The 23,084-nt window shown below is 49.9% G+C and overlaps 1 protein-coding gene across 1 annotated transcript in view; it reads left to right on the forward strand.

Moving 5' to 3' along the window:
* Positions 1–5,537: 5,537 nt before the first annotated feature.
* The window catches only part of SULT2B1 (sulfotransferase family 2B member 1), a 20,659-nt gene continuing 3,112 nt past the window's right edge, over positions 5,538–23,084 (forward strand). Inside the window, 5 exon segments of the mRNA XM_074302656.1 lie at positions 5,538–5,724; positions 21,083–21,225; positions 21,542–21,718; positions 21,721–21,749; positions 22,313–22,648. Of these exon segments, the coding sequence (XP_074158757.1) occupies positions 5,666–5,724; positions 21,083–21,225; positions 21,542–21,718; positions 21,721–21,749; positions 22,313–22,648 (744 nt within the window). The 5' untranslated portion in view covers positions 5,538–5,665.

Here is a 23,084-nt window from a genome sequence, read left to right on the forward strand (position 1 = left end):
GAAACAGCCGGAGAGGAACAGGGACTCCGTTGCCCCAAGCTCTGCTCGGTGGCAGGAGGCCAGCTCTTGCCAAGACGGCCACGTCAGAGGCAGAAGGAACCCTGGGCGCCATGGCCCTCAGCCCTCTGGGTCTTGAGCTAGTCTCCTTCCGGCCCCTCCCCTGATGGTCTGGGAGCCCTGACTCTGGTCCCTGGCTGCTGGCACTTGCTCGGGCTGTGCCCATGCCCAGGGTGTTTCTCGCCCCCGTCCCTCCTAGCTTCCCCGGCTCCTTCCAGCTCAGAGCAAACCCGGTTTCTTCAGGAGAAAGGTCATTCTCTCCTCCCCGCCCTCCTCCCCTCTGTCCTCCCCCGTCCCCCTATGGGCCCTCTCACGTGAGATGGCAGCTTTGTTCTATTTGACCCTCAGACCTAGGAGCCGCAGGGGAGCCGTGGAAAAGTTGCCGGGATGCAGGCTGAATGTCAGGAGCAGAGCGCACTGAGAGCTGCCCTGAAGGGCTGGGACACTGCTGGGGGGGCGGGCGAGGCCGACGGTAAGGGGCCATTTGGATACCGGTCAGAAGCGGGGTCTTCAGGCTGACAGAGGCTCCGGGGGCCCTGGAGGCCTTCTAAGTGGGCCCCCTTGGGACAGACGGACACCCACCCTTTTGAGAGCTGCTGATTCTAAAACTCGAGACCCGGAGGAAAGGGGCTGAGGGGAGAGGGAAGCAGGACTGCGTGTGGTGACATCAGCCAGGTGCCCTCTGGGACCCCGGAGTCGGGAGAGGAACGGAGGGCTCCGAGCCTTGTCTCAGCCTGAAGCCCCCCGCTTCCGCCGGCGGGAGCGGAGCGACAAGCCCCCCACCGGCGCGGCCGGCCCTCCCGGCAGTCTCCCAGGGATGCCCACGGGGGATGCCGGGACGTCGGGGGCAGAAGCGGGAGCTGGGCCGCTCGCTGGGGGCTCGCTCCAAACCGGAGCCGGCCTGAGTTTCTGGAGGTGGGGCTGGGAAGCCCTTTGGCCATCCCCTGAGGAGCCAGGGGTCCAGGAGGTTCGGGGGAGGGGGACAGGAAGCTCTGTAGGGGGAGCTCCGGGCTCTGTCTCCACCAATCACCCCGCATTGGGCAGGCCCCTCCTGCTGGCTGGGAGCGCACAGTGCGCTCCTGATTAATCTCTTGGACTTTCTCCTAAGGGAACTCAAACCTCTCCGGCAACCCAGCCTCCTCTCATTCTAGAACCCGTGTGACCTTGGAAAAGTCCTTCGTGCCGGCCGGGACTCCATTTTCACTTCGGAAAAGGAGACGGGCTAAGCCGTTTCCACCTCCCCTGCCCCCACCTCCCACCGGCCGCTCGGCGCCTCCCGGCCCCGGGCCCTCGAGAGGACAGGGACCCGGGCCCGCCAAATCCGCAGCCTGGCCCCGCTGCCTGCCTGCGGTTAGCTGCAGGAGCCGGGACCAATCAGCTCCGTGGAGGCTCGGTGACGTCACCGGGCACCGGGCAGGCTCCAGCCGATGCGGCCCAAAGTCCTCCCTCAGCGCCCCCCCCCTCGGTATAGACTGTACCCCGTGAGCCCCAGGGTGCGGGGGGGCAGGGCCCTGAGCCGGGGGAAGGAGGGGGGGAGAGGCTCAGAAACAGACCGGAGAAGACATTGCGGGAGGGGGGGGGGGGGACGGATACTGGGAGAGCGGGGCCTGCTGGGTACTAATCCTCCACAAGGGATGGGAAATCTAGACAGGGAGAGAATGAAAGAAAGGGGGAGAGAGCGGAAGGAGGGGGGAGCGGGGGAGGGGGGGAGGGGAGGGCACGGGAGGGGGAGAGATAGAAGGAGAGACGCGGCATTTCTCTAGCGCATTAAGCCTTGCGGGAGGAGGGGCTGGTGTGACCCCCGCTCCTGAGACCGGGCAGTCGCGTCAGGGAGGCTGGTGACTCAGCTGCAGCGGTCCCATCGGCGCCCTCTCCCCGGCCTCTCGGCTTCCACCCAGACCCCGGAGGCCGGCAGGCTTGTCCATGGTGGCCCAGAACCGGGCACGGACCTTTAGAAACAAACCGTCGGACGTGGAAAGATGGGGAGCCCAGAGAAGGGAAGCCCTTGGCTGGGGTCACCCCCAACCTGGGACCAGAACACAGGGCCCAGCCCCCGAGCCAGGAGGCCTCCCTTCAGGGGCAGACGGGAGCTGTCACCCCTCCTCCGCCTGCCTCAGTTTGCCCATCCGTATAATAGCCTGGCAGGATGGCGGTGAGCACCGGCCCTTTATACCTCGGCCTGCAGTCTGCCCTTAGTGAGCGCTCCCAGGCCTGAGCCCGGGGCCCCTTCCTGAGCACCAGGCTGCCCTGCTGGCCCTGCCGGAGACCTCGGGGACTCAGGCCGCAGCCGCACAGCCTGGCGGCCCGTCTCCCAGATCTGTGTGTGTGCACCCACAGTGCGTCATGTGTGTCATGCAGGGTGTGCGTGTTGTGTGTGCACGCTAGGCACATGTATGTGCGTGTGCGTATTGTGTACTAAGCAGTGCATTGTGGGTAAGTGCGTGTTGTGTGTGTTCACTAGGCAGTGCATTGTGGGTAAGTGTGCGTGTTGCCCACCTGTGTGCTCGGTACATGGTTGCGCACACCGTGCTTACACGGTGCGTGTGCAGGGGCGTTCTGCGCTGGTGCATACTGTGCATTGTATGTACATATGTACGAGGTGTACACGGGTGCGTGCATGGCGGGACAGGGCCACGCCAGGGGCCTCTGGGAGCCTCGGCCTCCTCCTCTGTCCCTGCCCGGGCTGGCGGTAGAAGCGCTCTCCAAGCCTCGCTCCGAAACGGGAACGGGGCCAGAAAGGGGTGTTGGGGGAGGGGGTTGGCAGGGAAGTCATCCCCACGCCAAAGATGAAAGGAGAGGGCGGAGCTGGCCCCCCCAAACAAACTGCGTCCTTCCTTGTAGACTGCCCCCCTCCCCCCCGCCCCGTGGGGCCGTGACAGCGGGGCTCGGCCCACAGCGGGAGGGGCGGTCCTGCTGGTTGGGTTGCCATGACGCGGCAGGCTCTCTTTTCCACCTGGCTCCGTGACCCGGGTCGGCGCCCGCCCCTCTGGGGCTGCCCAGGTCCTAAGACCCCCCAAGGCCCCAGGCGGAGGGAGGAGGCGCTGCGGCGGCCCGGCCCCCACCTCTCCTAACCGCGACTTTGGGCAAGCCTGGGAGCCTCGGTTTCCTCCTCTGTAACGCCCCGAGGATAATAACAGCCCCCCCCAGTCCTGGATGAGGTCACGTCTGTACCGAGCCCCGGAACGGCGCTATTATGGGATTTGGAGCTGCCGGCGATCCTCCCTTCCAAACCGCTCATTTGGAGGGGCCCGGCGCTCTGCCCGGGTCAGCGGAGGAGCACAGGCTGCCCGGGGCCAAAGCCGAGCCCCCTGCCCCCCACAGAGCGAGGGAGCGCATGCCTGGGGGGCTCTGGGAGAGGGAAGCCCCCGGGGCCGAGCCCCCTGTCCTCCCCCAGAGCCGCTCAGCAGGGGAGGAGGGAAGGAGCACGCGCCCGGGGGGCTCTGGGACAGGGAAGCCCCCAGGCCGTGGAGGAAGAGCCCGCAGTGTGTCTGGGCAAAGACAGCAGCAGATGTGTAGGCTGCAAAGACCCAGGGGAGGGGAGCGGAGGCAAAGGTACGGCGGAGGGATCGGCCGGGAAGGTGACAGAGAGCCTGCAGTGGCCCCTTCGAAGGGGAGGGAACAACAAAAACCCAGGAGGAGCTGGTGCTCGGGACTTGGGCTCCCCAGCTTGGCCAGACTGGGAGCCCGCTCTTGGGGGGTCCCTGTACATCAGGCAGACTGAAGCTGGGCCCTTGCGGAGCACAACTTCCCCCAGGCCGGAAAGAATGAGCCGGCGGCCCACTGGAAGTCAGCAGCCCCGGACTGGAGTCAGCATGGCGGCTCCCCAAGGACAGAAGGGAGAAGCCGGGGAGCGGGGCTGGCCAAGGTCCCGCGGAGCCCAGACTTGTGACTTCCGGGCTGCGGTGGCTCCCAGGAGGTGACGGGAGCCTGGCACTGCAGGCCCGGAAGGTCAGGAGGACAGGGCGGTGGGAGGGTGCGGTGACAGGACAGGGGAAGTGACAAAGCGAGCAGGCTTCCCTCCCCCTGGGAACCGGGTGAGTGTCCCTTCCCTCCCTGGCCGCCTCCTGAGCGCCACTCCCCTCCCCGCCCGCTGTCCGGGCCCTCAGCAGGCAGAGCAGCATCTGGGGTGTGGCTCGGGTGGCCCAGTATCGGGCCTGAGGCAGGATCCCCACGGAGGATGGAGTAATAAGGGGTGGGGAGCTGGATGCTAGGTTTCTGCAAGGGCCCACACCCCTTGATGCTCTTGCTGATTAGGACCGCCTGCCCAGGGTGGAGCAGACCTACCTTAGGCCTCCCCACTCCCGGCACCCACGGGAGCCAGGCCGCCAGCTCCCCCAAACGCTGGAGGTCCGGGCTCCAGCCTCCTGCCGCCCCCCGCGGGGACAGTTAGTGGCGGGTAACGTGGGGCAGAGGACCAAAGATGCGCAGGAGGCGAGCCTGGTCCGGGAAAAGCAATGTGGGAGCAGGGATTGGGGAGCTGCCCTCCCCCACAGATGCACTCCCAGGCCTTTGCACAACTCGGGTTTCAGGCTGGCCCGCAGGGCGCAGTGGGAGGAGGTGAGCTGTTCACTGGGGTGCACGGGGCTAGAAGCCCGTCCCCACCCTAATGAGTCTCCCCGGGATCCCAGGCTCTCTGTTTCCTCAGCAGGCTCCCCAGTGCCTCCCAAATCCTGAAGACTCCCGGCTCCAGCCCCCTCTCATGTGAGAGTACAGGTTCCCCGCCCTCCCAGAGGACTTGGGTAGGGGAGGCAACAGCTTCCTGGCAGCAGCCACGTGCCCCTGGCACCCGGTCCCCCCTCCTCACCACTGGCTGCTGAAGCAGATTTCAGACCGGGAGGATGGGAAAAACCTGAAGGATGATAGAGGCCCAGAGCGGGGAAAGGGAGCAGGAAGGCCGGCTGACTAACTCAGAGGGAGCGGGAGCAGGGCCCAGGCCTCAGGCCAGGGAGGGGAGCGTTGGCTGCCTGGCAACCCTGCTCCGTGACCCACGGGCCCCTTTGATTCCGAGGCTCCCAGAAGTGTCCAGAAGAGGTCTCAGGGCTTCCTTCAAATAGCAACATGGACCCTGAGCGCTGAACAAGTGTGAGTTCAGTCGGTGCTCCCAACAACCGCCTTGGGAAGTAGAAACCATTATCATACCCATTGGACAGGTGGGGAGACTGAGGCAGACCAAGGTTCAGAGTCACAGAGTATCTGAGGGCAGTCTTGCCTTCAGCTCCGGGGCTTTGTCCAAGCTGGGCGCTCCAAAGGTGGGATGTCTTTGGAGAGGTTAGCGCAGACGCCCGGGGGCTTGGGGAAGCTCCTGCAGGCTGGACCCCCGCGGTCCCGGCTCGCCCGGAGCCCGGATGCGGGCTCTCCCCTCCGCCCCCTCCGCCTCCGCCCCCTCCCCCCCATCCCCAGCCCCGGCCCCTCCCAGGGGAGCCGAGGGGCGGGGCACGGCGTGGGTAGCAGCCAGAGGAACCGGCTGAGCCCCACCCCGCCCAGCTGGGGTTCTGGCACTAGTGGGCAGCCCGCGGAGAGGGAGGCCGCCTTCGCTCGTGCTCAGTGCTGAGTGCCGCCCGGCGCCCGCTGCCCCTCTGCCGCCGTCAGCCTGCCCCGGGACCCCGCCATGGAAGGGCCCCTGGCGTCCTGGATCTCTGGGAATTCGGAGGTGGCCCTCGATATAAGGTGAGGGGGGGAGGGGCTGCGGCCGAGGCGCTGTCCAGCGTCAGATCCGCCCCGGGCTCCCGGCACTCCCGCCTCAGCCTGCCGCGCCATCCCGGGCCCCCGGGCCCCCCGCCCCTCGCGCCCCGGCCGGCTCCCCGCTCTCCGGGCCCCCCGCCCCTCGCGCCCCGGCCGGCTCCCCGCTCTCCGGGCGCCCGGCACTCCCGCCTCAGCTCCCGCGCCCATCCCGGGCCCCCCGCCCCTCGCGCCCCGGCCGGCTCCCCGCTCTCCGGGCGCCCGGCACTCCCGCCTCAGCTCCCGCGCCCATCCCGGGCCCCGAGCCTTCCATTCTTTCCTCAGCCTCTGAAGTCCGAGCCTGTGGGTCACCGAGACCCAAAGCTCCCGGCCTGCCCCCGCCCCACCGGCCCCTCCCACCCCGCTCCTTCCAGAAAACCGAGGACTTTGGGGCGCGAGGGACTCTGGGGAGAAGCTAGGGCCGGCCGCTGTTCCACAGCTTAGGAGAACCCAATTCAGGGGCCAGACTGGCCCAAGGTCGCGCAGGGAGCTAGCCTGGGGCTCTTCCAGCGCATCCCAGGGGCCTGGCTGCTTCTCCGGCCTCTCCAAGCGCCCAGACCCCGCCAGGGTCTCCTCCAATCATCTGTCCGCGGTTTCTTCCCTGCCTCTGATCTTTCTTGTCTTTTCTTTTTCCTGAGGCAGTTGAGGTTAAGTGACTTGCCCAGGGTCACACAGCTAGCAAGTGTCAAGTGTCTGAGATCAGATTTGAACTCGGGTCCTCCTGACTTCAGGGCTGTGCTCTACCCACCGGGCCACCTGGCTGCTCCTGATCTTTTCTTGGCCTCTGATTTCTCTCAAGTTGTTCTCTCATCCCAGATTCTTTCCCTCTGTTATCTCCTCAATCTTAATTGTTCCTCCCAGATCTTAGATTTAAGAATTGAGAAATAATAGGAAGAGATAGATTTCCCAGGACTTCTAAGTGCAATCCTCTCACCGTGCAGGTGACAGGAGTATGATGCAAGCTCGCCCCGTGTGGGAACTGGTGTCCTGAGCAGGATTTGAACCTCCTGACTTCCAGCCACTCTAGACTGCTTTAAATCTCTCTGTGACTGCCGAGTCCTCCTCTGTTGGCTCTGGGTGCCTCATTTTCCTCTCTCCATAGCGGACTCTCTCCACTCGTCCCCAGCGCCATCACCAGATTTCTTCCCACACGATCTTTCCTTGCCTTCTGACTCCTGCCGTCAATCCTCTCCTGAGCCATGATTTCCCAGCACAGTCTTGGATGGTCTCTCCCTGGCCTTCACCTCCAGTCTCCGCCATCACCTTCTGATCCCTTTGGCAACTCCAGTTCCTTCTCTCAGCCTTTTCTGGATTCTAAAACCTCCCCAGAGTTCTTCCATGAACTCAAATTATTCAATCAAATACTATAAATGCCCGCTCAGCTCTCAGGCACCGAGAGTACAGAACTCCCATCTGTCCCTGCCCTCGGAGAGCTTCCGCTCGGACAGGGGCCAGAGGAAGGACGGGGACAGCACCTGTAAGGGACAAGGGGACTGTAGGAAGGACAGGGACACCACCTGTAATGGAGCATGGATGGGGACAACACCTATAAGGGACAAGGGGACTGTAGGAAGGACAGGGACACCACCTGTAATGGAGCATGGACGGGGACAGCACCTGTAAGGGACAAGGGGACCGGAGGAAAGAGCTGGGATGGAGGCAAGTAGCAACCAAGCTCTTCTTCCCCAGATCTCCTCCGCATATGGGGCGGCCTCCCCCAGTTTCCCCAGAACCTGGGACTCTTTATCTCCCATTCTGTGTCTGCTTTGTCATGATGATCCCTGCCCTTATCTCTGTGGCATTTCTGGTTCTTCCCTCCCTCCCACTTCATTCTCCCATGAACTTTCCTTCCTCCCTCCCCACCCCTACCCCACTCCCATCTCTTCCTTTCCTCAGACTCTCTTCTGATTTCGGGGGATCTCTCTGGGCTTTCCCCCTTTGCTCTCTCCCTCCATGATAACACCTCCCTCTCCCGAATCTCCGAGAAAATCTGCGGTTCTCTTGGAAAGTCTCCCACTCTGACCTTCATATCATCTTCCATTGTTCTCTATTGTCTCTTGCTCATCTCGGATTTCCGTGATCTGTAGTTCCCACCTGTGATCTCTTCCTTCAGGATCTCTGATTTCTTCCTCACAATCTCCCTGTGATTTTTTTTTTTTTTTAATTTTTCCCTTAAATCTGTTAACTTGTGATTTCTTAGTTTCTTCCCTCAGGCTTTGTCAGTCAAGAAGCATTTATGAAGCACCTACTGTGTGCCAGGCCCTGGGCTAAGTGCTGGGGACACAGAGAGGTCAAAGACAGTCTCGGTCCTCTTCCCACTCTGCATCTCTGAAAATCCTTCAGTGCTTCAGGTAGCCCTCCCCTGAACCCACATCCTTCCTTCCTCCAGGCTGTACTGTCCAGCTCCTTCAATGAGCAGAGAGAACCAGGCTTCTCCCCGCTTCTGCTCTGCAGGAGTCAGTCCTCCTCCTGCTCGCCCCCAAAGTCAGGCAGGAAGAGCTCATCTTCCGAGCTCAAATCTGACCTCAGGCACTTATACTTATCTGAGCCTGGGCAACCACTTACCCCCATTTGCCTCAGTTTCTTCATCTGTAAAGGGAGCTGGAGAAGGAAATGACCAACCACGGTCTCTTTGCCAAGAAAACCCCAAATGGGGTCACGGAGAGTTAGATGCAAGTGCACGACAACAGCAATAACATATTTGTGGGCACCCTGACCAACTTCCGCCTGGCCACCAGTGGCATCCTGGGAGCCCAAGCTCCGGGGCCTGGAAGACAGCAAGCTTTCTCACGGCTTACCTTTGTCCTGGAGTTTTGGCCATTCTGGGCCAGGGCCATTTGTTCAACCCACCTGGGGATGCTTCTAAGTAGCTTCAGTGGCCACCGAGTCCCATCCCGGGTTCTACACGGGAAGCAGGGCACTTTGGTCCTGCTCCAGCCTGACTCTTTGGGACCCTGGAGGGAGATCCAGAGGACGGGATTGGTCCAAGGTGATAGTGAGGAACAGGACCACACCGGCCAGGGCAGCTCCCGCACCCCACAGTGGGCCAGCCCCTTTGTCCAACAAGCTCCTTCTGACGTTCCCTAAGCCCTTTCTTGGCTGCTTGTATTTTCCTCAGGTCACTTTGGTTTCCGGGGCCCAGAAACATTCGGTCTCCTGGTGTCCCGGGCCCAAGGGCTGGTAGCTAATCCTCAACAATGGGGCCCATTACCTCGGACGCTCAAATGTGCAAGGGACAGCTCCGAAAAGTCCAAAGACTTGGCCAGCCACGCCCAAAGCCCACTCTGCTCTGGCCCCCAACAAGGGGGCCCTGGCCCCTCTGGGGACAAACCCTGGGGCACGCAATTTCCAGCTATCTCCAGTTCCAAGGACTGATGGGCCATTGCTAAGCGATCTACCCTCAGACCCAGTCAGAATCTCCTCCCTCGAGGGCTGACTGCACCAAGACCTGGGTCCAAGCCAGCCATGTTATCCCTGCCCTCAGCAATTCTTCTTTAGCACGGGCTTGTCTCATTTAATCCTCAGGACAACCCTGGGAGGTGGGTGCTATTGTTATCCCATTGTGAAGATGAGGAAAACAGAGAAGAAATGACCTGCTCTGGGTCACACAATTCATGTCTCATCTCATCATCCTTCCACTCCAGGTCCAGCACTTCACCCATCCTGCACCCCGAGCTGAGCCCACTGAGACCCCTCCGGTGTCTGAAGGCTCAGTGTCCTAGGGATTAGAGTTGGAGAAGACCTAAGAGACAGTGGAGGCTGACCCCTTCCTTTGACAGAGGAGGCCCCAGTGGGAGGCTGGGTGGCAAAGGGGCACAGGGAGAGAGCAGAGTGGAAGAGGGACACAGGGAGGGGCAGGATGGCAGAGGGGCATAGGGAGAGAGCAGGGTGGCAGAGGGGCACAGGGAGGGAGCAGGGTGGCAGAGGGGCACAGGGAGGGGGCAGGGTGGCAGAGGGGCACAGGGAGGAAGGGAAGGAGGCAGGAAGAGACCAGTGGCCCCCTGCAGCCCAGTTCCCTTTAATAACCCATTTTGAATCTGCTGCTGGTGAACCCTTTTTGAAGTTATTTCTGTTTCCAGTCTCTTCTGCCTGGGAGAGGTTCCTGGCATGTCAGATTTCAGTTCTGGCCTAAATATTCCTCTTCAGAGCATTGGGGGCCTGGAGTGGGGGCAGGTTGAGAACAGTGGACCTCGGGGACCCAAGTGCCCCATTCTGTCCCAATTGCTGGAGATGTCTGCTGCCACCCTTCCAGTCTTGCCATTTGGGGCCGTGCACGACTCCCTCAGTTTCCTCCTTTGTCCAGCTGGATTCAGGTCAGGAAAAGCCTTTCCCAGGCATTTTGGACTCGCCGCTGGACACTGAGCAGGACTGTTCCCCTTTCTGGGCAGTCTCTCCACTCCATCTAAACACACAGATGAGACTCCTTCCAGCTCAGCTTAGTGCAGTCCGACAAACGTTTGCTTGTACCCAGAGTCCTCCTGGCTCCGGAAGAGGATGGTTCTGAATCTGGATCTGGGGCTCACCATCACTGACTGCGGGACCTCGGCAGGCCCCGGTCCTCCCCCTCCAGCAAAGGCACTAACTGTGCTGTGTCTGAAAAGTGGCAGCCCGGCCTCCATAAGGAGGGGCGCCTAACCTGCCCCTCTTGCTCAGTCATCTCTCAGTTGTGTCCAGCTCTTGGTGACCCCATTTAGGGGTTTGGGTTTTTTGTTTGTTTTTGGTTTTTGGCAAAGAGACTGAATAGTTTGCTTTTCTTTTTCCGGCTTATTTGACAGATAAGGAAAATGAGGCAATTAGATGAAGTGACTTGTTCAGGGTCACAAAGCTTAGTCAGTCAGGATGAGTCTTCCTGACTCCAGAACCAATGTTCTGTGCACTGTGGTGCCCCTAGTGGCCCAGTCCACTTGGGACAGTTCTGATTATGAGGAAATTTTTCCTGGAGTCGGCTTAATTTTTTCTCTTCCTAACTTCCTGCTTTTGCTCCTGGTTCTGCCTTTTGGAACCAGATGTACTTTGTCCCTTCAAGGCCTCTTCACATAACTGCCGACATCCTCCACGCCCCAGCCCATCCCTATCTAATCTTCACCCCCAATTTCTTCCACTTCCACACAAGATAAGGCCTTAAGACCCTTCACTCCATGGGTTTCCTGCCTCTGGAACTCCCCAGCTTATGAATGTCCTTCATCAATCATGGCGCCCAGAACTTAGCACAATACTCCAAAAGAGGTTGAAAGACTCCCATGTACAGTGGGACTATCACTTCCGTATTCCTAGAAGCTTCCTAATGAAGTCCAAGTTTATGTGAAAAGCAAAAAAAAAAAAAAAAAAAAAATCACACATTGGCCATATTGAAAAATGTGTGTTTCCCCACTCCATCTAAACACACAGATGAGACTCCTTCCAGCTCAGCTTAGTGCAGTCCGACAAACGTTTGCTTGTACCCAGAGTCCTCCTGGCTCCGGAAGAGGATGGTTCTGAATCTGGATCTGGGGCTCACCATCACTGACTGCGGGACCTCGGCAGACCCCGGTCCTCCCCCTCCAGCAAAGGCACTAACTGTGCTGTGTCTGAAAAGTGGCAGCCCGGCCTCCATAAGGAGGGGCGCCTAACCTGCCCCTCTTGCTCAGTCATCTCTCAGTTGTGTCCAGCTCTTGGTGACCCCATTTAGGGGTTTGGATTTTTTGTTTGTTTTTGGTTTTTGGCAAAGAGACTGAATAGTTTGCTTTTCTTTTTCCGGCTTATTTGACAGATAAGGAAAATGAGGCAATTAGATGAAGTGACTTGTGCAGGGTCACAAAGCTTAGTCAGTCAGGATGAGTCTTCCTGACTCCAGAACCAATGTTCTGTGCACTGTGGTGCCCCTAGTGGCCCAGTCCACTTGGGACAGTTCTGATTATGAGGAAAATTTTCCTGGAGTCAGCTTAATTTTTTCTCTTCCTAACTTCCTGCTTTTGCTCCTGGTTCTGCCTTTTGGAACCAGATGTACTTTGTCCCTTCAAGGCCTCTTCACATAACTGCCGACATCCTCCACGCCCCAGCCCATCCCTATCTAATCTTCACCCCCAATTTCTTCCACTTCCACACAAGATAAGGCCTTAAGACCCTTCACTCCATGGGTTTCCTGCCTCTGGAACTCCCCAGCTTATGAATGTTCTTCATTAATCATGGCGCCCAGAACTTAGTGCAATACTCCAAAAGAGGTTGAAAGACTCCCATGTACAGTGGGACTATCACTTCCGTATTCCTAGAAGCTTCCTAATGAAGTCCAAGTTTATATTAAAAGAAAAAAAAAATCACACATTGGCCATATTGAAAAATGTGTGTTTCATCCCTCTTTTTTAGGAGGTGGGCAACATGGTTCATCATTCATCATCTGGAAGATTGGTTTGGATAAAGTTCTGAAGCCTTTCCAAATTGTTTGTTGACATGTTATAAATTATTCCACTTATTTCACTTTGCATCAGTTCATGCAAGTCTTTGCAGGTTTCTCTGAAATCACCCTTTCATAATTTTTGGCAGCATAATAATATTCCAACAATTTATTCAGCCATTCTTTGCAGGACATAATTACACATTGCTTTTCAGAATATGTAGACCAATTCATAGCTCCTTCAATAGTGCATCAATGTGCCTGTTCCTGTAGTCTCTCCAATATTAATCATTTTCCTTTTTTGTCATCATTGTCAATTTGATGGGTGTAAGTTTCTGAGAGTTGCTTTAACTTGCATTTATCTAATTTTAGTAATTTGAATTGTGTTTATTAATTTATTTTTGCTGAGGCAATTGGGTGCATCATGTTTAAGATAGCTATCGATAGTTTGAATTTCTTCTTTAGCACACTACCTTTTCTTATTCTTATGACATTTATTAATTGGGGGGTGACTCTAGTTCTTGAACCAGCCGTTATTTTTATCTTAGAAAAGAGACTTTTGGGCAGCTAAGTGGTGCAATGGATAGAGCACCAGCCCTGAAATCAGGAGGACCTCAGACACTTAACACTTCCTAGCTGTGTGACTTTCAGCCAGTCACTTACCCCAATTGCCTCAGCAAAAAAATAAAAAGAAATTAGATTTTTTTTCAGTTCAGAAAAACCACAAATGATCCCTCCCCCCAATTAACTGTTTCTCTTCTATTTTTAAATGAATTGACTTTATTTGTGCAAACAATTTTTACAAAATCAAAACTATTATTTTCTGTGCTTCTCTCTATTCCTTGTTTGGTTACAAACTCTTTTTTCATCCATATATCTGAAAGTTAATTTCTTCCTTGTTCCTCTAACTTGCATATGATGTGACCTTTTATATCTAAGTCACTAATCTATTTGTAGATTGTCTTGGCATCTGGTGTGAAGTGTTGATCTAATTCTAATTTCTGCCAGACTGCTTTCCATTTTTTCCAGTAGTTTCTGTCAAATAGTGAATATTTACTTCAAGATTTGGAGTCCTTGGATTCATCAAACACAAGATTACTGGGTACATTTGCTTCTATATGTCATGTACCTAATCTGCTCCATTGTCCATCTTTTTATTTTTTGATCAGTACCAATTAATTTTGATTACTACTTTATAGTATAGTTTGAAAGCTAGATCCCCTTTATTCCCCCCCTTTTTTGTTATTTATCTTGAATATCTTGAATACTTTTGCCTCCATATGGATTTTATTATATTTTTTAGTTCTGTCATATAATCATTTGGTAGTTTGATTGGTAGTATATTAGTAATCTATTAATTTAGATGATATTGTCATTTTATTATATTGGCTCAGCTTACACAAACAATATTTCTCCAGTTATTTAGGTTTGCCTTTTTCCCCAAATAAAACTTTCTAATTGTTTTCATGTCATCCTTGTATGTTTTAGTAAGTAGAACCAAATTTTTAAAAAATAATTTCTATAGTTATATGAAATGGAATTTCTCTTTCTAGTCCCTTCCTCTGAGTTTTGTTGATAATATATGGAAGTGTTGATAATGTGTTCTGATTTATTTTGTACCCTTTAATTTTACTGGTTATTATTTAAATGAATTTTATTTGATTTTTTAGGGTTCTCTGAGTAAGCCATAACATCATCAACAAAAAATGATCATGTTCTCCCTTGCCAGTTGCTAGCCCCTCAATTTCTTTTTCGTGTCTTTTTTCTATAGCCTATCTAGTCCTGTATCAAATGATAGTTGTGTTATTGGACATCTTGACTTTACCCCTGATCTTTTTAGAAAGGTTTTTAGTTTTTCCTAGTTATATATGATACAGGCTCAGTTTTTAATAGATAGTATTTACTCTATTAAGGAAAGGTCTTTTTATTCATGGGTATTTTAATGTTATGAAAAGAAACAGGTATTAAACTTGTATTTTTGTCAAAAGTTTTTTTTTTTCTGCATCTATTGATATGTGATGTTTATTCTCATTTTTGCAAATAGTTTCTGTAATGGGAGCAGCTAGGTGACACAGAGGATAGAGCACCAGCCCTGAAGTCAGGAGGACCTGAGTTGAAATCTGATCTGGCCTCAGACACTTAAAACTTCCTAGCTGTGTGACCCTGGGCAAATCACTTAATCCCAATTGCCTCAGTGCAAAAAAAAAAAAAAAAAAAAAAAAAAAAAAAAAAAAAAAAGTTTCTGTAATAGTGGAATAGATTTTTCTGTGAATCTTCAATAATTTATTTGTAAATTCAATTATTTGGGGGATTTCTTCATTGAGAGTTTACTTATGAATTGGGCAATCTCTTTCCCTTCCCCTCACATCCAAAATTAGGTTATATAAACTAAATATGTTTTTGCTCTGTTTTTCTAGATATTTTGCATTTTTATAAAAAAATTTTCATTTCATTTAAGTTGTTGGTTTTATTGATATATATTTGGGTAGAATAGTTTCTAAATTTTTTTAATCTCCTTTTCATGTATTGTGAGGGAAAGCATTTATATAGCATCTACTGTGGGCCCTGGAAGTGTGCTAAATTCTTTTTAAGAATTCTTACAAAAACATGGGAGATGATTGACACTATTTTTACTCTCATTTTAAGTTGAAGAAACTGAGACAAGCAACAAGTAAGCAATCTTCCCAGGGTCACATGGCTTTTATGTAACTGAGGCTGGATTTTAGCTCAGATCTTCTTTCTGACTTCAGGACCAGCACTCTTAGCTACTGTGTATTCTACTGTGGACAGCTGTTGTGAATTCTCCTTTTTTTTCTTTCTTTCTTTTTTTTTTTTTTGGTAATCTTGTTTTTCTTGTTCTCAGACAAGGCAAATGTAAAATTAGACTTGGCTAAAAGATGTAAACAAGAAAGTTACATGTATCAAAGACATAAATTAATGTTGACACTAAGCATACTGAATTATAGTTTTTCTATTTCTCTCTGAAATTTTTTTTAACTTAAGTATGGGATATCAAATTAACTAATGATTTACATATTTTATTGATGTTTCCAATTTTTTTTTCTTAGTTTTATTTATTTTTCTTTTTGTTCTTTTGTTCTTTTGCTTCCAATTTCAGGTTTGTTTTTTTTTTTTTAATGGGATTTTTTAGTTTAGTGAATTTTAGGTTTTTTTTTGTTGCATGCCCAATTCATTAATCTGTTTTTCCTTTGTATTGAGAGTTTCTCTATATTTCTCTTATACCCTGCTTTGGCTTCATCTCAAAAATTTTAACTTCATCATCTCTTATTATTCTCTAATAAGTTTTAATATTTTTCCCATAAATATAATTTTATTACTCTTTAAGTAGGAAAGGAAATTTTTAATTTTTCTGAAATTGTTTGTGTTTTTATGCCCTAATACCCATTCAATTTTTTGTAAAGGTGTCATGTGAAATTGAGAAATATGGCTAGATCCTTCATATTTTATTTTTTAAAACTTCGGTTCAGATCCTTAATTTCATTCTTGTTGCTTTTTGTTTGTTTTCTCTAAGTCAGAAAGGGACATATTGCAATTTTCCACTATTATCATTTTACTGTCTATTTTTCTCTGAAATTCATTTAACTTTTTCTTTGAGTCTTGATATCCCCAAAGTCTCACTAGACTTCTGTCATTCAAAACTTAAAACTGGAGACTTTGGGGATATCCTGTATTTAAGCTAAATAAATTTGCAGGGAGAAATAGAACAATTATAATTTAGTATGTCATATAACAATATTAATTTATTGTCTTTGGTACCTCTAGTTTTCTTGTTTACATCTTTTTAACCAAGTTTTACATTTGCCTCATCTGAGATCATGATTACTATTTCTGGCTTTTTTAAACAATTGAGGTGAGGAATAATAACCCCTTATTTTAACTCTGTATGAATTTTTATGATTCCAATGTCTTTCCTGTAAATGATATATTATGATATTTTGATTTCTAATCTATTCTAATATCCCTTTCCATTTTATGGGTGGGTTAATCCCTCTCACATATAGTTATAATACAACCCTCTAGCCTTTTCTCAAACCTTTTCCTCTCTTTTCCCCTCAGCTATAACTTTATAAAGAAGAGGGGAGGTGAGCAATGAGCAGCACTAATGAATTTTGCTTGCTATAATCTTCTTGCACCTCCTTTCCCCCCAAACAACTAATCACATATCTTACTTTTTCTTTCTTTTCCTTTAAGCCCTCCCAAGGCTGGAGGTTTTCTGTTTTTAGTTATGACTAATGTGTCTCTGAATTTATCTTCCCTGAAATGTCCCCATTTCCCTTCTTCACGACCCCAATCTTCTCTATTTTTGCGTTGAATTGTATTTCTACACCATACTCTGTATATGTGTATACATATTATGACCTTTGACAAGTTCATATACGAGGTTCAAGTAAAGCCTATCCCCAATTCCTTTCTCCTTTTTTTGTATAGTCTTCTACTTGTTCATCTAGATTATATGAAATTGTAAATAAACATACACACACATACATACCCTTATGTAGAATATTCCTTTTCCTTCCCTTTTCTTTCTTCTTTTAAAAGCATCAGAACATTATAAACTATTTCCCAGCCCCATCTTATGTCTACCACAATGATCTATGCTGTTTCTCCAAACACTATTAACTAGCATTTACATAGCACCTTAAATTTTGCGATGTTTTTATATTTTATCTCATTTGATCATCATAAAAATTCTATGAAGAAGATAATATTTCCCCCACTTTACAGATGCGGGAAACTGAACAAAGAAAAATTAAGTAAATAATTATTTCTATAGGCTCAAATGTATTTGCCTTTTTGTTTGCCTGGGTAGATAGTCTTTGTTCTAAATCTATATGTTCTGCCTTTGGTCTATTGTTTTTCCAAGCTCTTCTCTCTTTTAGTACAAAAGCCATCAAATCTTGTGTGATTCTGAAAACAGCTTCTTGATATGTGACCTAATTTTTTTCTTTTCTGGATGCTTGCATCATTTTTTTTTCTTTGACCTGGAAAGTCTAGATTTTGGTGATAATGTTCTGAGAACTTTTCATTTTAGAATTTCTTTCAGGAATTGATCGGTGAATTAATCATATTTTTCACTTGGCTTTCTGTTTCTAATAGGTCAGAGAAGCTTTCAATTATATCTTAAAATGTGGCATCCAAACAAACTTTTTTGGTTTTGGCTATCATGTAGTCCAATAATTTAAAAAAACTTTTTTTCTCAGTGACCTGTTTTCCAAATCAGTTGTTTTGATATAAAATATCTTATATTTTCTTTCCTTTTTAAAAAAGGTTTTTGGCTTTCTTCTAACATATATCCTAGGTCCATGAAGCCACTCACTTGTCTTATTCATTCAAATTTTGGGGAAATCTATTGCATGATTTAGATTTTGTACATAAACTGTTCAATTTCCTTCCAAGACTTTCCTCCAGAGTAATTCTTCCTTTTCAGATTTTTTCCACAAGAGATCTCATTTCATTTATTGGGAATTCCTAGCTCCATAACAGCTCTTACATGAGTGTCTTTTTATTTTATTATTCTTTTATTATAGCTTTTTATTGATAAAATATATGCATGAGTAATTTTTCAACACTGACCCTTGCAAAAACTTCTGTTTCCAACTTCCCCCCCCCCTTCCCTCCACCCCGTCCCCTAGATGGCAGGCAGTCCCATACCTGTTAAATTTATTTAAGTATATGTTAAATACAATATGTGTACACATATTTATACAGTTATCTTGATATACAAAAAATTGGGTTTAGAAAGAAGGTTAAAAAAAATAACCTGAGAAGAAAAAATGCGAGCAAACAATAACAGAAAAAGTGTAAATGCTATGTTGTGGTCCACAGTGAGTGTCTTTTTTAGTTACCCTTTCTTTCACCCTTAATTCCAGAATTGAGAGTTTGTGTTAGGGCTACACTCTGAGCTTTTATGAAAGCAATGTCTAAACCTTGATGGATCCTAAATTTATTCTCTTGGATCCTTTTGCCAGGTATTGATTTCTGTATTTTCCAAGGATAAAAGGGGTGGCTTAGAAACCTTCAAGCTTTCAGGGCACCCTAAGCAGCCTGAATGTTTGATTGCTATTTTCCTCCACTGAGTTTTATAGACTCTTGCTCCCACTTTGGGTCTGGTTGAAACTTCTTTAGCCTGGCCCAGAGCTGGAGCACTAGTAAGCTACTGCTGGCCCCTGGCCAGGCTCTGCTAGCTTAGCTAGAAGGGTTTTCAGGAGCAAGTGACAGATTCCAAGCTAGTCTTCGTCTTTGCTAGGTCCCCTGCTTCCTCAGCTGTGGTCCTTCGGGCTGAATGTGCAAACCCCGTCAGAAGTCAGAACCAAACAGCAGTAGTTGCCTCCTTTTCCTGCTCTTTGTTCATTGTATTTGTACTTGATTTGTACTCATCTGTGACCTTTTTCTCAGTGCAGTTTATACTAGTGACCCAGCTTCTGGGTCAACGGACCCAGCTGCACAGCCTTAGATCACTGTGCTGGATCAGTGATCCCAGCCCAGTCACCATGCTGGATGGAAGCATGCAGATATGTGTCTTCCTGACTGAACTCTTCCCATTAATCCTAAGCCTCCGGCTACATACTTTTGCTGACCTTGGCTAGAAAAATTATTTATTAAAGGGAGATTCTTCAACCAGTTTTCTTGTATTTCCCAATCACTACTTTGTCCTTAAGCTTTATTGGAGCAGTTATGAGATTTCTTCCTACTTTGAAATCTGCTGATTTCTATTGAATTTCGTTTTAAGACCCTTTTGATTCTGACTTTGTCATCCAATCTGCTAAATATTTCTTCCAGTTTTGTGCCATCTGCCATTTTGATGAATATTCCACTTGTACCTTTTCCCAAGTAAGCAATAACTGTTAAACAGCACAGAGACAAATAGACATCCCCGGGGCACTCTTGGAAAAATCTGTGAACCACTAATCATTAACCATTAAGCTCTTTGAATCTGGTTATCCAACCATTGCTGAATCCATCTATTGTTGACTTTTCCCCATCTTTTTCACAAGAATAGGTTGAAGACACTATATCAAAAGCTTTATTAAAATCTAAATGAACTGTATTCATAGCACTCTCCTCATTTGTCAGGTTAATAATTCAGTCCCAAAAAAGGAAATGAGGTTGGCTGAGCATAACCTGTGCTTGATGAAGCAAGGATGGCTCTTTGTTTATTTTTCTTTACCTTTTTTTTTTTTTTTTTTTTTTTTTTGGCTAGGCAAAGTGGGGCTGAGTAACTTGCCTAAGGTCACACAGCTAGTAAGAGTTAAAAGTTTCTGAGGTACATTTGAACTCAGGTCCTCTGACTTCAGTGCTGGTGCTGTATCCACTATAGCGCCATCTAGCTGCCCCCTGGGCTGACTCTTTGAAATCACTGCTTCCCTTTCCAAAGGTTAGCAGCATCTCTCTAATGATCATCTCTTCCAGAATTTTGTCAGAATTCGAAGTCAAGTTCATTGACCTAAAACTGGCAGCTTCTGCTCTCTTTCTTCTGGAAACAGTCGTTTCTCCCTCATTATACATGATCCTTCAACTATCGCCATCAATAGTTCAGTAAATAACACCAATTTTGAGGGGAGGGGGGGTGAATGAGGGGGATGTAACTCATCAGGGCTGAGACTTGAGTTCCTTAAAGGAAACGAAGGACTCTCTTGCTATCTCCTCACATCTCTATGGTATCATCTCCTTTTGAGTCTTTTTTTTTTTTTTTTTCCTGGTCTTTCCACCGCCAAGGCCATTCTTCTTTACAAAAATAAAGAATTGAGCAGTCCCATCCACCATAAATAAAGTTCCTTTTTGAATCCTCCTTTTTCTACTAACGTAGCTTTTTTTTTTTTTTTTAGATTTTAAAAAATGACTCAGCTTCACTTAGCATTTTCAGCTAGTTGTGGGTTTTACTTCGGATGCTACTTTTGTAAGATTAAATATAAGCCATGGCCTCATAGTCATCTTCTGTTACCACCCGATCTTGCTTCCGTCATTTGATTTTTTCAGTTTAAAATCCAGTTGATTGGGGCATTCCCTGCTCATCCACGTACATCTCTTCAGATAGATGCCACGTTTTGTGAGGAGTAACGATTCCTCCTCCTGGGAATTATTTCCCTCTGTCCTGCCAGTGGCGTTCTTGAGCACTTCTCATCCCTCCTAAGCTGACTTCCCCATCACATTGTAGAGTTGGGAATCATATCTTTCTTTCCTCTGAATCTTTGGAATTTTTTTTTCCTAAATCAAGTGTTCAGGTTAGCTTATTCAGAGGCAGTTAGAAGCACTGTCAGTTAGCTTCTGTTGCCTCCATTTCTTTATCTGTAAAATGGGTATCACAATAGCTCCGGCCTCCTCAGGGTTCTTGTGGGGATCAAATGAGGTAATCATCAGAAAGCATGGCGGCTGACACATAGTAGGTGCTGAACAAACGTTTATTTCTCTGCCTTCCCTATGCCCAGAGTCCCCCCTGGAAGGCGTCCCACCCTCTTCACCCTGATCCAGAATAGAGCCCTACTCCCTCCCCTGTGGCTTGAAGAATGACTTGGCCCTAAGGCAAGTCAAAAAGGGCTCAGCTTCTGGCGGAGACCAGAGAGACAGAGGGAAGAGAAGGAGCTCTCCAAGGTCCCACTGCCCACCCCACTCCGTGGGTCAGCCCAAGAGCCCCTTCCGTGGGCTTTGTTTCTTGGGGGCCCTCATTACCCTGTCCGAGCCTCGACTTGTGCCCTTTGGCCCCTCCCCCCCATCCTCCCGCAGCCTCACAAACCTCCCAAAACTCAGACTCCCAAGAGTCCCTCGAGACCCTCTGATTCAAGCCCTTTATTTCAGAGATGGCAGAATGCAGGGGGCAGAGAAATGACTTTTCCAGAGTTGCACATCCAGTCGGAGGCCAAGGCAGTAGAAGGGGGGCTGGGTGGGGCAACAGGAAGCACCCTCAAATTCTCCTTTCAGAGAGAAGATGACCAGAGCATACTTCACATACAAGGGCATCAAATTCCCCATGGGCCTCTACTCTCCAGAGACTATAAGCTATGTTGAGAAGGACTTCAAGGTCAGGGATGAGGACATCTTCATTGTCACCTACCCCAAATCAGGTAGGAAGAAGAACTTGGTCCTGTCCTGGGCCTCCAGAGTAAGGACACAGACTCCAAAGGCTCCATACTCATCTGCTCTCTTTGTCCCCTGACCTCCCTGTGTCCCCTCTGACCTGCTTCAGGGTCCCCCTAAGTTCCCTATGTCCCCTCTGACTTCCCTTGGGGTTCCTTCTGAGTTCCCTATGTCCTCTTTGACCTCCCCCAGTGTCCCCTATGACCAGCCTTGATCTCCTCCCTCACTGTCCTAGACTTTTCCTCTGACCCCCTTCTGTTTCCTTTCTTCCTGACCCATCCTGCCGCCATCTTTTCCCTGTAGGTACCACTTGGATGATTGAGATTCTGAGCATAATGCTGAAGGATGGGGATCCCTCCTGGGCTCGCACAGTCCCCAACTGGGAGCGGGCGCCCTGGTGTGAGACCATCCCAGGGTCCTTGTCCATTATGCAGATGACCAACCCTCGCCTCATCAGCTCCCACCTTCCCATTCAGCTCTTCCCCGGGACTTCTTCAACTCCAAAGCCAAGGTAAGCCCGGACCAGCGAGCATAAGCGAAGCCCCGTGGAATCCTAGAGAGCCACATTCAAAGTCTGCTTCAGACCCTTACTAGCAGTGGGCCATTTCAGTTCTCTGGCCTCCATGGTGCACTGTGAGGGTCGTGAGGGGCCCGCGAAGCATCTCATGTCCGTCAAAAATGCCAGGGTGCTCTGGGGAGCCTGGAGAGGGTCTGAAGCAGCCGGGGAGGAAGTCCAAGGTCCATCCCCCAAGGTCCCACGATCTCCTCAGTGGCCGTCCCAATCTTGAGCTCCATTCCTTCCCTTCTCGGTCTTCCCAGGGGGCCCTAATTCTTATTCCCCTGGCTTCCAGGCTGGGGATGCCAGTTCATCCCAATGATACAAGAGTTTTTGTTTCCCTGGCCCATGTAGGAGTCCCAATAATGGCTAGAGGTGGCTGAGACAATTGGGCAGGTGAAGATGAAGGGCTCCGACCCCAGATCTGACTGCTCCAAGTTGCCCCACCCCCGACTCCCACAACTTCCAGAGATGGGAGTGGGGGCTGCTCTGTGACCCAGCCCCATTGCTTCCCTTAGGTGATCTACATAAGTCGCAATCCCCGAGATGTTCTGGTCTCCCTCTACCACTACTCCAAGATTGCTGGGCACCTCAAGGACCCGGGGACCCTGGACCAATTCCTGCAAAATTTTCTCAATGGAGAATGTGAGGAACTAACAGGGCAGGGGACGTGGGTCAGAAGGCTGGAGGGCAGCCACTGGGCACAGAGATGGGAGGAAAGTCACGGGAAGACAGAGAGACCCAGAGGAGGAGATGGAAAACGGAGAGGAAAAGTGGGTCAGGCCCCTCAGAGAGACAAAGCTGTACCCAGAGACCAGAAAAGAGAAAGATGGGGAAACAAGTGGAAAGGAGGGAGGAGGTAGAAAGAGAGAAGAGAGGGAGGGAGGAAGAAAGAGAAGGAGGGAGGGAGGAGAAAGAAGGAGAAAAAGAAAAAGAAGAAGAAGAAAAAGAAGAAGAAGAAGAAGAAGAAGAAGAAGAAGAAGAAGAAGAAGAAGAAGAAGAAGAAGAAGAAGAAGAAGAAGAAGAAGAAGAAGAAGAAGAAGAAGAAGAAGAAGAAGAAGAAGAAGAAAGAGGAGGAGGAGGAGGAGGAGGAGGAGGAGGAGGAGGAGGAAGAGGAAGAGGAGGAGGAGAAGGAGGAGGAAAAGAAGAAGAAGAAGGAGGAGAAGGAGAAGGAGAAGAAGGAGAAGAAGAAGGAGGAGGAGTAGGAGGAGGAGGAGGAAGAGGAGGAGGAGGAGGAGGAGGAGGAGGAGAAGGAGGAGGAGAAGAAGAAGAAGAAGGAGGAGAAGGAGA

Source organism: Sminthopsis crassicaudata, chromosome 3, assembly GCF_048593235.1.
Source record: "Sminthopsis crassicaudata isolate SCR6 chromosome 3, ASM4859323v1, whole genome shotgun sequence".
In the NCBI taxonomy this organism is placed as follows: domain Eukaryota; kingdom Metazoa; phylum Chordata; class Mammalia; order Dasyuromorphia; family Dasyuridae; genus Sminthopsis; species Sminthopsis crassicaudata.